Source organism: Rattus norvegicus, chromosome 8 (genome assembly GCF_021556685.1).
Source record: "Rattus norvegicus strain SHRSP/BbbUtx chromosome 8, alternate assembly SHRSP_T2T, whole genome shotgun sequence".
Lineage (NCBI taxonomy): Eukaryota > Metazoa > Chordata > Mammalia > Rodentia > Muridae > Rattus > Rattus norvegicus.
In genome coordinates, this window is record NC_141541.1 from 113,581,878 (window position 1) to 113,599,871 (window position 17,994).

At 45.4% G+C, this 17,994-nt stretch overlaps 1 protein-coding gene across 1 annotated transcript in view; it reads right to left on the reverse strand.

Moving 5' to 3' along the window:
* Positions 1-17,994, reverse strand: part of Nek11 (NIMA-related kinase 11) — a gene marked incomplete at its 3' end in the record, with an annotated part of 237,218 nt that overhangs the window by 37,611 nt on the left and 181,613 nt on the right. Inside the window, 1 exon segment of the mRNA NM_001413824.1 lies at positions 9,280-9,376. Coding sequence (NP_001400753.1) covers positions 9,280-9,376 — 97 coding nt within the window.

A 17,994-nucleotide genomic window follows, 5' to 3' on the forward strand; every position in this document is an offset into this window, starting at 1 on the left:
GCAAGTCAGCTGCTGAACACTGAGCCAATTACCGCGTTTGACCTCAGTGTTGCTTGTGGAACCTTCTTCTGCCTTCTGCAGCCTCTAAAGAGTTGACTTTAGCCCTCTCTGCCAAAGCTGTTTTCTGACCTTGGTAAGAAATCTCAAATGGCTGCAATGTTCAACAATGAAACTGCCAGAAATTTATTCATAGTCTCTTCCTACCTCTCCCTTCTTCTCTCACACGTGCCCCCACACAGCCCTCAGCAGACATGAGACCTACTGCCATCTGGTGATGACACACAAGAGGGAGAGGAACTAGCATGGAGCACTGGAAAGTGCACACACTGTACCAACTGAGCTTGCATCCTTTCAACACACCAGAGCACCAAGCAGCCTCTCATCTTTAACAGAGACTACACATGAGGGGCTGGGGTGACGACGGCTCAAGCAAGGAAGCGCTTGCTCTGCAAGCATGAAGAACTGGACTCCAATCCCCAGCTACGTGCAAACCCAGTGTTGGGTGAGTCAAAGACAAAATGATCCCTAGAGCTTGCTGGCCATCCAGTCTAGCCATACTGGTGAGCTCCAGGTTTGGTGAGAGACCTTGTCTCGAAAAACAATGTGGTCTGTCTCTGTCCAGCTCAGATCCTCAGGTCTTCTCCATGAATTCCCATTATCAGGTTGAGTCTTAGTAGGGCGGATCTAATCCCTAGAAGTCTCACTTGGTTATGAAAGTGGAGGCTACTTCTATCGTGCCTAGGCACTAAGATCTCTTGTGGTGATGTGACTAGGAATGGCGCCCACAGACTCATGTGCTCAAATGTCTGGCCCATAGGAAGTAGCACCATTGGGAGGTGTGGCCTTGTTGGAGGAAGTGTGTCACTGTGGGAGTGGGCTTTGAAGTCTTCTTTATGCTCAAGCTCTGTCCAGTGTGACTCACAAGTCTCCTGCTGTCTGCGAATCAAGATGTAGGTTCCTCAGCTCCTTTTCCAGACCATGCCTGCCTGCACACCACCATGCTTCTTGCCATGATGATAATGGACTAAACCTCTGAAACTGTAAGCCAGCCCCAATGAAATATTTTCCTTTCTAAGAGTTGCCATGGTCCTGGTGTCTCTTCACAGCAATGAAACCCTAATTAAGATATTTCTCTCAACAAGCATAAGAACCTGACAAATCTCTAGCAGTGAAACCAGAAGTTTAGCCTCAGAATTCTCTAGGTGCCAAGTCCCTTCAACAGAACACTCTCAGGACTAGACACTTTAGTCACAAATGCTCTCAAGATGCCAGGGACTAACTCAAAATATGCCTCTCCTTATGATTATTCAAAGGGGGAGGTGAAAAAGGAATTCAGAAACACAGGATCTAACATAGCCAAATTCTTCACCAAGGTCCACATCTACAGTCCTATGTGGATTGTCTATGAGGTAATGGTAACTCTAGGTATATGACATTATAGAAAATGAAATACAGATACAGAAAAAAGACAGAGGGAGACTACCAGGGACAAGGTATGATGGAAGGAAGTAACTGCACGGAGGCACCATTAGAGAATTTAGGAGAAGGCTGAATTGTTTCTTAATTTTGATTGTGCTGTCAAAACTGATAGAACTATGTACTTAGAAGTGTGAATGGCAATGAGATTTCATACTTCACATAAATAAAAGTGATGCTGTTGCCAAACCTCAGAACCATATGTTAAAGGGGCTGTGGGTTTCACTGTATATCAATTATACATTTTCCTTATTAGAATAAATGTAAAACAAGTATATGTTAAGTCCTAAATTTTGAGTACCATAACAAATATATTACAATGGATATATTTTATGTGTCATTTGACTTTTATTATGACTTGTCATTGGTAGCATCACCTCCTCAGGGTGAAGGTCTCACATCAATGCTTCTCCAACTTTGATATGGCATGATTCTCCAGTTTAATACACGGCAAGTTCTGAGTCAAGAGTGGCAATTCCAGGTGGCCTGAATTTGTCACAAGCTTCCAGGTGATGCTGTTATAAGGTCTGAGGCACTAATGAGACCACTAGATGTGGAAAGCTGAGTCTCTGGGAACTGTCTATTCAGGAAGAATGGGCCCGTCTTCTTGCCTTAGCCTCTATGAGTCAAAGGAACCATCTCTTGGTGACTGTGCCACTTTCATGAGAGATGATCACTGACTAGCTGTCAAGCCGTAGGGTATACTTCCTCATGTCCAAGTGTAACCTAGACCCAGGCATGGACTGAAAGTAGCTTATGGTAATGACAGGGTCTTCTCCACAAACACTTAGAAACCTGCCCCTAGGATAGAGATCTCAGGAGGCCTCTGAAACCACAGAGGACCCCACCACCCATCCATCTGACCATCCATGGATGCATCCAACGATCCATAAGTAGCAGAGGGATTGCTTGTCCAGCAAAATGACCCCCATACTGATTTCCTGTTGTTCCTCCAACATTCCAATGTCTTTGTGGGTACCAGTTACCAAATGTGGAAATCTAACAACCAACACAGAATCCATCCCTAACACAGAACACTAATTTTTGGGTGGTCTCTCCTATAGGAGTAAGAAGTGGTCATGGCAGGAAGTGAGGTGTTGGAGGATGAAAAATGGTTGGGTTATATGGTCAGTGACTTCCTGATTTTATACATACATGCATGCATGCATACATACATACATACATACATACATACATGTGTGCATGTATATATAACAGAACTAGCATTGATGATGCCTTTTTAGGCTAAAAAATAACAAAGCTATATGTGCCTCTACGAATGGCTTCTTCACCAACAGATACTCTCAGGTTAAAAACATCTCTCAACAGATTAAACCCTGACGACATTTCATGTCCTTAGCTTGAGGCTTTCCAATGGGAAGCAAATGCACATGTATCAGGAGTTCATTCTAAGAGTTTGTGAAATGCCATAAACCACGGGAGTGGAGAAAGCCAGGGTGAATACCGTCCTGAGAATGAGTGCTGTTGATAGGGCACAGTCGTGTGCCCAGGACCCTATCTTCAGACCAGAGGATTAATGGCAAAGCTTTAGTCTCAGCGTGAGGATCATGAAATAGCAAAGCCCCCCTTGGAGGTCCAGGATGGGTGTTCACAGTGTGTCTAGAAAATGTCCATTATAGCTTTCTCCTCCAGGATATCTGTGATCTGAAGACTGCTCCCTACTGCAACTGCTACCTACGTTAGCTAACCCATCTTCTTGATCCAGCTGTACACCATAAGCACTGCCTCCTCTTTTTTTTTTAAGTCTTAGTGTAATACCCAAGCCTCCACGTACAGCTACATGCAATAATCTGTTCAGATCTATACAATAAACATGCTGGGTAGCTAAGCATTGTGGTTTCTCCATCAGAGAGCCTGGACAACCAGATCCCAGCATTTTTGTGCTTGTGTGCCTGTGTGTCTGTGTGTCTGTGTGTCTGTGTGTCTGTCTTTTCTTCATCCCTTTAATGTTCCAGCCAGGTCCATCCCTGGAGCTGATCTGAGCATGGCAATAGACAATGTTTAGTGCCATTTCTATCTTATTTCCAGATACCTTAAATACAATATATACAAAAAAAAATACTAGAATATAGAGAAACGGTACTCTGCAGGTGAGAAGTCAAAGAAGTGCAACTTTTCCAAGAACACGAACTAGTCATTGCTATTATAGTTTGATTTCTGCTGCTGTGATTCAACACTCTGATCTAAGTCAACTTAAGAGAGTAAAGGGTTTATTTGGCTCAAACATCTAGTTCCTATTCCATTACAGAGAAAGTCAGGACAGGAGCTCACTTGAGCTTGAACTTGAACTTGAAATAGAAACCATGGACAGTGCTGCTTGTCGCTTGGTTTGTACACTCAGCTCCTGCTTAGCTGACTTTCTTAGACACCCCTGGCTCCAGGAATGGTGGCACCCACAGCGGGATGGGCACTTCTACATCAAATAGCAATCAAGGCAGTGCCCTGCAGGCAAATCTGGTTCATCCATCCTCAACTGGGACTCAAATAGACAACAAACCTAACTAGGACAAGAGGTAAGCAGGATTAGAAATCCATCCCACAAGTCCCCTCACCCTCCCTGGACTACTGTGCTAGCACTGACTCAGTGCTGACTCACTCAGCCCCAGGATCCCACTGCTGAGAGAAGTTGCAGGGTGACAGTGTCACCCTGTGTGTTCTGCTCCACGCCTTCCTCAGAGAGCTTTGTATTCTCACAGTGGGAGAAGATGACATCACCACAGGCCTTTAGAAGCCCCAATGATCAAGATGACCAAGAGGGGAGCATGTTGTCTAAGTGTGAGCCTAGATCTTGCCTTGGACAGTGGCAGGGAAAGGCAGTCGAGTTTTGAACATCTAGATTTTGAGGTGTTTAATGGGTATGAAAGAGAAAATGTTTAGGGTCATGCTAGTTTGTATAAATTTACTGAAAATGTGAATGGATAAAATTTGTAATAAATAAATAGAAGTTACAATAAACCTTTAATGCAACAATGAAGAATTGATGAAATGCAGAAAAACCAAAATTGGCCAAGACCTGATGATTACTGAGGTGATGAGTCTTGGTGAAGGGATTATTTATACTGGATTTTTTTTATATAGTTTTCAAATTTCCAGAATTAAAAAGCTTACATTTCACATAGGCACACAGAATTGAGGACGTAGGATGCCACCAAAATGTCTAGCCTAGGTCAAATAATAAGGAGACACAAGATAAATGAGGGACATCTTACAAAACTGTCATATATTTTAAAAATAGCAGGGTCGTGAGGACAAAGAATGACTGAAGAACAGCTCCATCATAACTGTCAGTCACAGCAGCTGGATGCCATGTGCGATCCTGGCCTGGGTCCAGATCAACAGTAAACCATGAGCTGGGAAGACACCAGCTCGGGGGATAAAAGCACTTGCTGTTTGACCCCTCAGAACCAGGAATAAAGCTGGATGTGGTGGCACACTGTAACCCCAGAACCCTATAGAGAGATAGATAACTCTGGGACCCTATAGAGAGATGGCTAACCCCAGGACCCTATAGAGATATGGCTAACCCCAGGACCCTATAGAGAGATGGCTAAACCCAGGACCCTATAGAGAGATGGATAACCCCAGGACCCTATAGAGAGATGGATAACCCCAGGACCCTATAGAGAGATGGATAACCCCAGGACCCTATAGAGAGATGGATAACCCCAGGACCCTATAGAGAGATGGATAACCCCAGGACCCTATAGAGAAGTAGGATGCAGAGATAGGAGAATCATCTGGAAGCCATCAGGCCAGCTTGCCTTGAGTACAAAGCTTGGCAGAAACAAAGCCCCTACCTCAACAATGTGGAAGACAGGGATTGAATTCTGAAACTTGTCCCCTGACCTCCACATGCAAAAGGTGGCACCTGTGGACCCATGCTCACATGCGCGCGCACACACACACACACATACACACACGTGTGTATGTGTGATGTGTGTGTATGTATGTATGTATGCATGTATGTATGTATGTATATGTATGTGTATATAGTTCTCCACAGAAAGCATGGTTCCTTCTTCTTTTAAAGTACACGTGTCAATCTCAAGAGCACAGCCTCCAAACCCTTCTGCACATTAATCTCCATCCTGAGTTACCCAAGGGTTCAGCTGTAGAAATAATGCTACCACTGTGCAGACCAGGAAGTTGACTCTTAAAAATTTGACCTGGAACCAGTATTGTGGTCTATGTCTATAATCTCATCACTAAGGAGATGGAGGCAGGGGATGGTGAGTTTCAGACCAACCTGGGATATGAAATGAGGCCCTGTCTCAACAACAACAATGAGAGAGAGAGAGAGAGAGAGAGAGAGAGAGAGAGAGAGAGAGAGAGAGAGAGAGAGAACACTTGAAGTTGGGTGAGTGGGTAGGTGGGAAGGATCTGAAAAGAATATAATCAAAATACACGGTAAACAAAAAATAAAGAAGAAAACAACCTCCAGTAACAATAACTGGAATGGACTTTGGTCAGCTCAATTTGGCAAAGCCTCTTTGATTTCAATTATTTAAAGCATTTTATTCTGTTCAAGGTAATAGGATGTTGTGCACACTGCAAAAGTAATGAAGTCTTAAATAGAAACCAAAAAGCCTCATGGCCACAGTAATGTTCAGGAGTAAATTAAGTCAGCCACTGTTCTTTCTTTAAAGATCATCAGCTGAGAGATTATTACTCTTCCTGTTACTTCTTCATCAGGAGAGAGGGAAGTAGGAAGACGTGAAAATGAGCCCCAAGTCCCCCACTTCCAGCTCCTGGGACTCACTTGTTGTCATGGCAACTGTGTTGTCTTGTATCCTGTGATAGGCAGAACTCGCCATGAGCATCTACGCATGCTCACACTGTTCTGTTTGGTGATAATTTTCAGTGATTGTTTTCTTTCAAACAATGGCCTGGATAATACATCATATTGCAAGGACAATTCATAAGCAATCCAAATGGGACATGATTCTCCCTCACCCTCTCTAACTATTCATTTAGCTGATAGCGAAGCTTCTGAGTTGGAGTATCCATAGTATGAGCCAGTAAAACACGGTCCACAGGCAAAGTCTGCACCCTCTCACCTTTGTGCATTCTGTCAGTTAGGAATCGCCTTTGGAATTTAGTGGTTGAAAAAAATAAACTCACTGGCCTTAACATGCTCAGGCCCTGGAATCAATCATCAACACCGTGACAAGAAAAAAGAAATAAAATAATCATCTCTGAGAGGCCTGCCTGAAAATTATACAAAATTAACATTTCAGCCTCAAAATGATGTTGTTTGAAATTATGGCCATGTATGATTATTAACACACTGCCCATGGGTGCTTTTGTGTTGCAACACCAGAGCTGAGTGATTGTAACAGAAACGGTAGGCTTACAAAGCCTAAAACCGTTCCTACCTATCCCATGGGCTCTGACCCACAGACATGGATGTATGGAAACAGCAAGACCAGGAGGTGAAGCATTTCTTCCTCGCTACAGAATCTGTCCCAGGCCCTTAGGATGGATACCTGGGCCTTTTCTGATGAGCATCCTATGCCCTATCAAGCACTGCATAGAGATTTGCTGTGGAGGCCTTTGAAATATCGTCTGTTTGAGCATTGTGTTCCCCCAAAATACACAGTGAAAATTATTTCCAGTGCCACCATTTGAAGAACTGGAGTCATTTGGGACCTGATCAGGTTATAGAAATCTGACTGTCGTGAAGAGGTTTATCAAGTTGATAAAATGGTTGAACCCTACCTCCTCCCCATTCTATCCTGTCTGCCACGTGAGTTCACTACACTTGAAGTGTCATCTAGGAAGCAGAAGCTGACCCCTCACCAGACACTAAACATGCTAGTGTCTCAGATTTCCACCCCTTTATAATAAGTTGATACGTTTACAAATTACCCAGTTTCAGGTATTTTTCTATAGAAACACAAAAGTTCTAAGATAAAATTTGTTTCCTAGAAGTGTCACGTAGCAAATACCTAAACATGTAGATGTGGCTTTGGGACAGGACAACAGGTAGAAGCTAGACTGTAAAGTGCTATTCTGATGTAGGACAGGAAGCAGAGAGCTGGAGAGAGCCTCGGCTGCTCAGAGCTTGTGTAAGGGGTCACGAACAAGACTAATGAGAGCTGTTCTGATGCCAGCCCAGAAGGAAGCTGGTATCAGGAACTGGAGGAAAAGCTATCCTTGCCATGAAGTGGAGAAACACTTGGCTGAGTTCTGTCCATATTCAAGTTCGTTAGAAGAAAGAAATTTGGCGGATGATGAACAAACATATTTGGAAGAAGAAAACCCTAAACAGAGTGCACAGACTGAAGCAAGCTTCCTCAGGACTGCTTATAGGAAAGTGTGAGAAGAGACATGTGAGTTTAAAAGGACATTTCTCAGTGTGATTGTGTAAACCACACAAAAGCGTGTTTGGGAGAGAATACCAATTGTATATTCAAACAAGGGTTTGGTAGGGTTTGTTTGAATACAATGAAGCTGAGTATTACTCACCACAACAATGGAAGAATGATTCCCCACGAAATCATAGAGCTCCTTCAAGGCATGTCCCCATCACAGAGTACCAAGGCCTTGTGGGATAACAGTTTTGTAGGAGAAGCCCAGATCTCGTGCAACTTCAGGCTTACTGCCTAGTACTAATTCAAGTTTCTGATTCATGCATTTGGGCACAATGTTTCTTGGCTCAAGTGGACCTAGGGCAGCTAGGACCACTGTTCTGGCATGGTCTGTGCAATGCTAACTCTTCAGGTACACAGAGTATTAGATCTATGGAGAGGAGACATAGATACCCCACCTAGATTCAGTTTGTACTGGAGAGCCTAGAAATCCAGGCAGAGAATTGTCTCAGGGGTAGGGTTACTACAGATGGCTCCTGATAAAGCAGTGTCTAGTAGAACTGTGGAACTAAGGCCACCCATGTAGAGTTACCAGCACGTGAAGCCAGTCTGGGAAGGATAGAAATGAGACCCCAGCTACCGAGAGGAGCACAAGGCTTGCTCTTAAAGATGGAATATGGTGCTATAGATTATTCTTAAGCCTTGAGATTTACTTTTATGGAACTGGGAAAATAATTCAGTTAGTGAGCAGATTACCTTTCCAGCATGAGGACATTAGAACCCAGTACTGGGGAGGTGAAGACAGGGGGATTCTGGGACTCATTGTCTAAGCAGCTTAGCCCAAACAGTGAGCTGCAGGCCAGTGAGATACCTACCTCAAAAAATTATAGTAGATGGGGCTTGAGGAACACACACACACACACACACACACACACACACACACACACACACACACACCGTGAATAATTTACTTTTTGGTCTTCTTGGGTTTGGGATTTACTTGGGGCAAGTTACCCAGTCTTCTTTGGCATTCCTTCCTTTGGGAAAATCTCCCATAGGCCTTTTGGCCACCGCTCGACAAGCACTTAGCACCTCTAATTTCACAGTGCCACAGCTTGAGGGGATAGCGCCTTAGAGCGTCCCCCTGGTAAGTGAGACTAAGGGCTTTACAAAGGGCGCTCTGCATGGCGCCTCTGCCTTTCTGCCAATCAGCATGAGAGAATGAAGTGACAAGGTACCATCTTGGAAGTAGAGATATCCAGTTATCATCAGACAAGGAACTTCTGTCACCATGATCTTTGTCTTCCCAATCCCCACAGTTCTGAGAAATGGCTTTTTACCGTTTACAAGTTACCCAATTATCAGGCACTTAGTCATGGCGCCTGAGGGAACCAAGATGAGATCATGTGACTGGACCGAAGGGTTGGTTAGTGCTCTAGCGCCACTCTGGAGGCGGGAGCTTGTTACTTACTCCTTCATGCGCTTCACCTTGGTCCTAGCCATTGCACTGTTGAAAACCGTTGGTCCAGGAGACACATCTGCCACTGCACTGGTGTTGGTCTTTGTGTCTGAAAAACAACCAATGCATTGACCTCATCAGCACTGCTACCACCCAAGGTGACATTCAAGGGCAATCAGAGAAGAAAAGCTAACCCACCCTTGCCACAGGCAATGCTGCATTAATTAGAGATGAATTCAATTATCACACGAGCATTAACAAGATTTATTCCAAATAACATGAGTTTTTTATGGTTTTGAGATGCACAACAATTTCAACAACGAACCCTCTCTCAGGAAAGACTGTTTGCAACCAGTCTTGGTGTTTTAAAGGTGAGTTTTTACATTAGAAGACTGCATTGATCAGTAGAGCCAAAATTCTGGGGAGCTTTGGGCCAGTTTCTCTTAATAGGTGTGATAACCGTTTAACTAACAGGGATGTCTACTGAGAGGAGCACCTCTCCCTGCATCCTATCCACACACTTGGCCATTAGCTCTTTGTGAAGAAAAGCTGAGGTGATGGGGGAGTCCAACAGCATGGAGAAGGTCAGAGCTGGCACGAAGGTGAGCTATTGAGGAAAGCCGAGCTAGCATGGACTCTGCTGGGACACTCTTTCCTGAGAGACCCCAGAGGCCCTGCAGAATACTTTAGAATTGAGAGACCCTGAACACAGGGACTGGAGAGATGGCTTAGTGGTTAAGACCACTAGCTGCTCTTACAGAGGACTAAGCTCAATTCCCAGCACCCACATAGCGACTCACAACTGTGTGTAACTCCACTTCCAGGGGATCAAGCACCCTCTTCTGGCTTCTGTGGGCACGCAGGCGTGAAAGTGGTGCACAAACATCCATGCAGGCAAAGTGCCCAGACACATAAAATAAATAAATAAACAATGAAATAAATAAAAGTTAAGAAGCTCAACCAGGGTCACTGGCGAGGGCTCTGTGCATCCACAGAGTGGGGCTCCATAGTCGGCCCCGCTCCCTTCCCTTCATGGAGCTGGGGGAGAGACTGTCTCATCAGGAAGATCGCCATGATGCTGTCACCCACTGGTAAAGCTGTGCGGTGCCCATCCTCAGGTACCAGTTACATCTGTGTAAGAGCCGCGCTGTGAAATTCCTGCTCTTTCCTCAGAGAATTCCGTACAGTGACCTGACTCAGGGGCCGCTCAAGGAAGCAAGGACCAATTGCTACTTTATATAGTAAGTAGTCAAACTATTTCCTTCATATTTTAAAATGTAAAAAGAAATCAAACGCAGATGCTAGTTTCTTTCCATATATATCCTCCTTCTGGGTAGACCCTGAGGGCATGGGCTCTGCTCGGAGCTTCTTGTTTTTATAGATTTTTCTTGAGATGACATTTATCTTGCATAACTTTTTGAGGCCCTGCTCTTTCCTCAGGGTAGATCCCTGGATACGGAATTATTGGATCTCCGGGCATGAACTTTTGAAGAGGGCACATCTGAATTAGTGAAATTCTTTCTGTCCTCCCAGGACCTGGCCACGTGACCATGTGAACGCGTGGCTTTATGTTATAGACACAGTGGCCAACTGATTGTCGCCCCTCTCTTATTCCTCTGCCCCAGCAGCTTCCTGTCAGTTCTCATTTCCCACTAGCCCTGAACAGACAGATGCAGGCCTCTAGGCAAAGCTTGGAATAAGAAAGATGAAGGCTTGCGGGTGGGATGCACATCACAAAAGTGTATGCCTTGCCTGAATCTGAAAAGTCACCAAGTGTATCACAAGTATGGTCCAGGTGAGATTAAAATATCAGTTCTGCCAAGAGAGAGAGGTAAGCTGCTTTCTCCTCTCTGGGAGAGGCCTGGCAAGGCCTGGAGGCTTATGGAGTTAAAGGTCAAAGCAATTTCCAGGAGTGCTAAGGGTTATTTCAAGCTGACCAATCTCAGCATTGCTGGGAAAGATATTAGTCCTTAAGTCCAGAGGTAGAGAAGGGGACAAAATGACCTCAGGCTGCAAGCTTGGCGAAGCTTGGAGCTCTGTAAGTAAATCTTTCCCCATGTTTCTCACTGAGAAGCTCCTTCAGCCTCTCCATCCTGTCCCCGGATGGCAACAGTGGTGGCTTTATGTCAAACAGAAGGATGACACATTTAACAATCATGATGGAAACAATCTAGCTACCTTCTAAGGAGCCACTGAATCCCAAATGCTAATTTGATGAGGCTTGCCCAGAGCTCCTGTTGAGGATACAGATTTAGAAGAAATCTGGAAGAAGTCTGGAAGGGGTCGGGGGTTTCACAGTTCTAGTAAGTATCTGCTGGTCAGGAGAGTACAGTGAATAGCAAGGTTTTCAGACCCAGCTAAGCGGCGTAGGTCTAGTGTGACTGGGAACACAAGACTCAGTCAAAAAGCAAGCTAGAGCCATTTTCTTCCTTCTGTAGCACTCTCTGGGCCAATTGTTGTGCCTGGCTTATTCATTTTTCTATTAAATTTTACTCTTTTAAAACTAAATAGTTAATGTCCCCTTTTCTCAGGAGTTAGTGACATTCAGAAAGGTCTGGGAGTCGCTCTAGTCCTTGACTCTGCCCTGCCCATACCCAAGCCCTCTGAAGATGGTGACAGTGACCACAGGGCTGGGTTGGAGTAGGTGGTGGCAGACCTATCTTCCTAGAAAGGTGACCTGAGGAGAGACAGCACCCAAGCAATGCTTTTAAGACTCTGAAACGCTTCAAGGCCCCATCATTTCTTACACTCAAAACATACACCCAAAGAGAAAAGGTCATTAAACCTTTTTAATGTGGCTCCCACCTAAACCTGTGGTTCCATGGAGCTACATAACACACATGTGCGCACGCACACATGCGCATGCACACGCATATACACACACAAATGACCCCTAATCCTGAAGTTCTTTCTTAAAGTGTTTTTAAAAAATGGAAGAAACTATGATTTCTATGCTGTTAAATTAATTTTCTCCTAACAGATTCCAAGAGCAGTTTCACACCTGTAGAAAATAGTGCGTGTGGAGGCCTACGCAAGTGTCAGGGGCAGTTGCAATGTCAAGAACCTCTTAGGGTAGCTCTCACCTGTCCCTGCTCCCACGGACCTCTCAGCACTGCACAGAAATCACACCCTTCCAGACTGATCTTTGTTTTGGTTTTGCCTCCATCATTTCCCTGAAGTACAAGGTTTGAGTACGATAGGTTTGATGCTGTTGGACATGGGGAATTCAGAACAGCACAGTGAGGGTCTGGGCAAAAAAAACGCCCACACACGGGGGGATGGGGGGCTGTGGCTGCTGTTCTATCTCCACTCACCGGCTACTTCGCCTCAGGCTACCTCCCCGATGATCCCCGGCTTCCTAATTTTATGTTTAAGTGACTGCATTAGCTGAGCGCTTTCCCTCAAGTCCGAGAACAGGTGTAGGACTTAAGTACGGGACACACACGGAGGAGACTATCCAATGCTAAGGCAGATAATGAGCTGTAGGTGGAACCAGGGGCATAGGGACACATGGCTGGAGCTAACGAGTGTCCTGAGCATTACCAGATTGCAAACGAAAGCATTGCGGAGTCTCCTTGCTTTCCTGTGGAATACAGAGTGTTGAGGCTTAGGACACCTGACACCCCCCCACCCCCGGAGATGAGCTGCAAACACTTGGGTGAGGCATGAGCCTGCGGATGCTGAGCTTGCAAAGCTGGGCTCCTAACAAGATTAATCAGGATTCCTCCCACCCTGGAATCACACAGCCCACTGGGCTGTCTTCCCTGTAGAGGGGACAGCTTGATGGTGCTGAAGGTTTACAAGAAGAGAGAGTCTCCCTTCTTCCTTCTGAGATCTCCCTTTACTTCTTTGGGATCCAGGTTCCAAAATGGGAACCTGCGCCTAGAGGTCCTGGCCCCCACTAAACTCCGTGCCACGTGGGCAGCAAAGAGCTGATTCGGGCACGGGCATTTTGGTGGAGATCTCCGGGACAATGCTTACTTTGCAGACACTGCCTTTGGTGTTCTGGTCTCTTAGAACACTTGCCCAGAACCTCCCTCAACCCTCTCTGCTTTCTCTTAAGTTCCCAAGGCATATCCAGAAATTAGCAGTTGCTTGACATCAGCCCTGTCCAGAGGATTGTGGCCCTTGTTTCTTTTTCTCCTCGGAATGGGAAATGATGGAATATTCACAGACTTTTTTTTTCTGAAGAGAGACAGGTAATCACCATTTCAGAATATTTGCAGGCCATACAATCTCTGCCATATTTATCCAACTCTCCTGTCCTCCCATTAATGCAGCCACAGGAATGAACACTGCTATCCTCAAGGGAAATGAATTTACAAGAACAGGCAGTGAGCTCGGTTTGGCCTGCTGGCCACAGTCTGTTGACCCTTGACCTCAGTGATGGGAGAACCAACATGGGTGTGCGCTGGTGGGGTGTGTAGAACACCTCCGGATAAACTCTTCATTTTCCCAATGGGGAGACTGAGGTAAGGAGAAACTGTGAGACTTGCCCAAAGTTGCAGAATCAGAAGGGAAGAGTTGAGCTTGAGCCATATAGGTGATGTGCCAGTTTAAATAAAATCAGATCATCTGACACGGACCCTCCTCCGAAGGCTGAAATGTGGGTGAGACATTTTATCTGCCACCTCACCTCTACCCTCCCTGGTCACAAGCCAAGAGCTTATTTCAAGAAGGCCCATATATCAGCAGGGGCCCCATAAAAGCTGTTCCCCTCTGCTGAGAGGATTATCTGAGTCAACCTTTGGGAGTCTTTTTTTTTTCTTGAGCTTTTCCTGTGCTGATGGTGAATTTAGGGTAGCAATCAAATTGCCTAAAATTGGCAAAGTAGGCTGCCTGTCTTTGCTATGTCGCTCCAACACCCCAAGGAGGGAATTTATTATTCAGATCTACCTTCAAGTAGGTTTGGATATGCTGCCTCAGCTGCAGACCACCCCCAATGGTGGCCCTTTCTAGAACAGCATAAAGCTGCCTCCCTTGTGCTGTGCCCTCTCAGGTGGCCCACATTTAATGACTGGTCTTGGTAGAAGCAGAAAGCTGACCATGAGGCCTGTGAGGACAAGTGGGGTTCCAGAGCTCCCCCTGAGTTTGGCTATGGGTTGTCAGGGTTGTGGCCCTGCTTAGCTTCCCCTTGGCCTCATCCTGTGTTCCTTGCTCTTGTGGCCCCAAGGATCAAGAACACTTACACATAAGTATCCAACCCAGTCAGATCACTACGTGTCAAAGACTCCTTCCTGTAGAAGCCAGCCCCCTAAACATGGCACATTAGGTGAAGCAGGGGAGGCTTGGGGAATGGAGACAGCTGTCTTGGAATTTTTTGAATATGTGGTAAAAAGGATGGTGTGTCCATGCGTATCACCGTGCACCCATTCCAGCTCTCTCAGAGATGATGACACAGAATGGAAGTCATCACATAAGGAAGTCAGTGGCAGCCCTGGTGCAGACACTGTGTCAAAGCCAAGTCACATTAGGAGTCTGTGGACACAGCCAGTAGGGGGGAAGGGGAAAGATGACCCAGGTGACAACATTCTTCAGTGCCTTCTACTAGTGGTACCTGGGATACCACAGATGAGTGTGTGAGCGGGGTCCTGACGCTGTGACTCAGTTTCCTCATCTCTGCAAATAAAGCTATCTATTAGAATTGTGATAAAAATTAAACAAAGGTCTCTCTCTGTGCACAGATGTGTGTACATTATTGTTGGTAAAGGCCAAATAAAAATTTACACTGCCTCCCTCGTCCCTAGGGCACCTGCCACCATTGATCTTCTCAAAAACAAACAGCACCCCAGTGTCTATACCAACATCAAGTTGTCAGAGGGAAAGTAGGTCAGCCTGGAAAAGTAAACTCCTCTCTCATTTCAGAGGGGCCATGGTAAGTACCAAAAGGCAGGAAATGGGTAAACATCTAGTTTCTACAAGGATGCTTCCCACGTCAAACTTTCAACTGAATCTTACAGAAGACTGCAGCATTAGATTGGGGCTTTGGGAATCTTCATTTCCCTTTGAATATACTAGAAGTGACCTCTGTGAACAGCCGTATCAATAAAAAGAGAAGGGGATATATCTGATTTTGGATGAATATGCTGTAATCAAATCAGAAGGAGAGGAGAAGATACCTAATTGTAGCCTCTCCACCAGAGAACAGCTAGTGCATGCAGGCTCAGCATTCTATTCTGCCAGTGTAGAGAAACTTAGCCTCGGAAGCGAAACCTGCTTTCTTCTGAAGCATTAAGTTTGGGTTAGATTGAAGACTGAGAAATAAAAACAAAATGGCACCATCTCCCTCTCTGTCGGCTGAAAAGAATCACTCAAGTCCTTCATGTTCACTGGAGACAAGATAAAAGACACAGAGAAAGCAAGAGGTTCGGGGGAAAAATCAGCATGTCAGGATTTTTATGGTGAGCGTGTACACCTGTATCAAATACAGCTTTGCACACTTCAGCTTTTATGACGCACGTTTCTCGCCTGTGAAGATTCAGCTCCCGCATCATTCTGCACAGAACGTCTGTTGAAGGTGCACTGGCCACAGTGGATAAGCATTTATTGAACCCAGTTTTCTACTATTATATGGAACTCTGTGGTAAGGGTATTGGTGTGTGTTTGTTTTTACATATAACTCTGAGATAAAGTCCTAAGCAAAGGTTTCTGGGTCAAAATGCTTAATTCTTTCAATTTAGTATAATGCGTATGTAAAAAAAAACTTTCTAGGTTGTAAATATCACAATTTGAATGTGTGGCACTTTATTTAAAACTTTGCTCAATTTATCAAAATGTATCCAATATAAGCACGTTTGAAGGTCTTAGCTAGCAGTGACAACATGTCTGGGCCTGGCTTTGAAGTCTGGTGGTTACCAAAGTGTGGGTCCTGGACTAGAATCACCAAGACTAGTTAATAATATAGCCTGCTGGGCTCCTACTGAGCTAGAACCTCTCGGAGGGGTGGAATGTCTATCTAAAGGACCTAACACTCCCAGCAGTGTGAGAAGCACACTGGTACATCCCACACCCTGTCACTGTGTGTCCATGCCAACCCATCTGGATGTACCAACATATCTACCCATTCGGAAGCTCCCTGAAAGCATGGACATCGGGCATACCTGATGCTCCCACACGTACCCTGTAATGGTTCTGTGCCAACAAATAGTTCAAACATGCTTCAAAATTGAGTGACTTTTAGTTGAGTGGAACTTTATGTACATCTCTAACTTTTCACACTGAATAATTTAACACTGTAGTGGCTAATCTCAATAGTCAACATGACTGCATTGGGAGAACCTAAGAGGATCAGTAAACACAGGTCTAGGTGTTGTCTGGCATTTCCAGAAAGGACCCATATGTGAGAGAAAAAACGGATGCAGGGAAAGGGGAAATCTCTCCCTGCATGTGAGCAGTGGCATCCAGCAGGTTGGGAACCTGGGTTCCCAGGCATCGGAGAACGCAAGCTCCACTCCTCTGGAGCAAGAGTGTCTGTCTATCGATGCTGGCATCAGACATGCAGACTTCACCTCCGTCAACCTTTCCATACAGATTCACACAAACAGCTCCCCAGGGTGCCCGCAGGCCTTCAGCGTCATACCGGGGCTACCTCACTGTCCCTCACCCTTCTGGTTTCTTGGACTGAGAAACTACTGGGTTCTCTGCAGACATCCATTGTTGAAATATCCAGCCTCTAATCATGTAAGCCAATTCAATAAATCCATGTATGTATGTAGTATGTGTGTATGTATGTGTATATGTATGTGCATGCATGCATGTATTTACTATTTGTTCTGTTCCTCTACAAGACCTTACTACACAGTACTTTGAAATAACCGGATAACTTTATTTTGAACCACAAAGGGTCTCATCAAGAAAAACAGCAATTGTTCTCCTATCTCATTGCTACTAGAAAGAAGAGCTTGCTATTCTCTCTTGAGAGCCAGCAGCCTCCGAAGCTCAGACAACCAGGTTAGCCTGCTGTCCCCAAGTAACTGCCATGGCCCAGAAGCATTACTGCATCACAGTCTGCATCCCACCCCCTCTCCTAAGCTGGGCGGTGTGGATGGAAATCAATTCTCGGATGATCACTCATCTGGGCGGACCCGGAGGCCTGGGCTCTGGTTCTGCTGGCCGGCGCTCTGCTGTGTGTGGCCCTGCCACTGCTGTGGTCCCCTAGGTGAGTGGGTACTCAGCAGGGACATTCACTTCACTGTGTGTCAATCTGCTGTTTCTGTATGAGGCACCTGCTCCCTCTACAGTCTGCAGCGCAGAAGGTAAATCAGAAGCTACCGGGCATCATCCACCCCGAGTTTCCGCAGAAGCCAGAAGAGCACAGGCTGCCACAAAACACTGCAAGGCGGCTCTGAGTTTTCCTTCCCAAATTCTTTGGTATCTTTAAGTTCTCCCTTGGCAATAGCGAAAGTCTTACTTTAGCAAATGTTTGACATCTTGCCTTCATATTATCTCTAACTGTGGCTTGGGGGAAAGAAGACATTATTTCTTTAGGGAAATAAAAAAGAATTTAAGCCAATGAGGTGGCTCAAAGGATGAAGGCATTTACTTGCCTTGCAAGCCTGGAGATCTTAAGTCTGATCTCCAGAACCCACTTACAGGTGCAAAGAAAAACTGTCCCCTCAAAATTGTCCTTAGATTTCCACGTGTGCTTTGTGGCATGTGCCTCATGCCCACCACACACACACACACACACACACACACACACACACACACACACACACACAGTAGCAA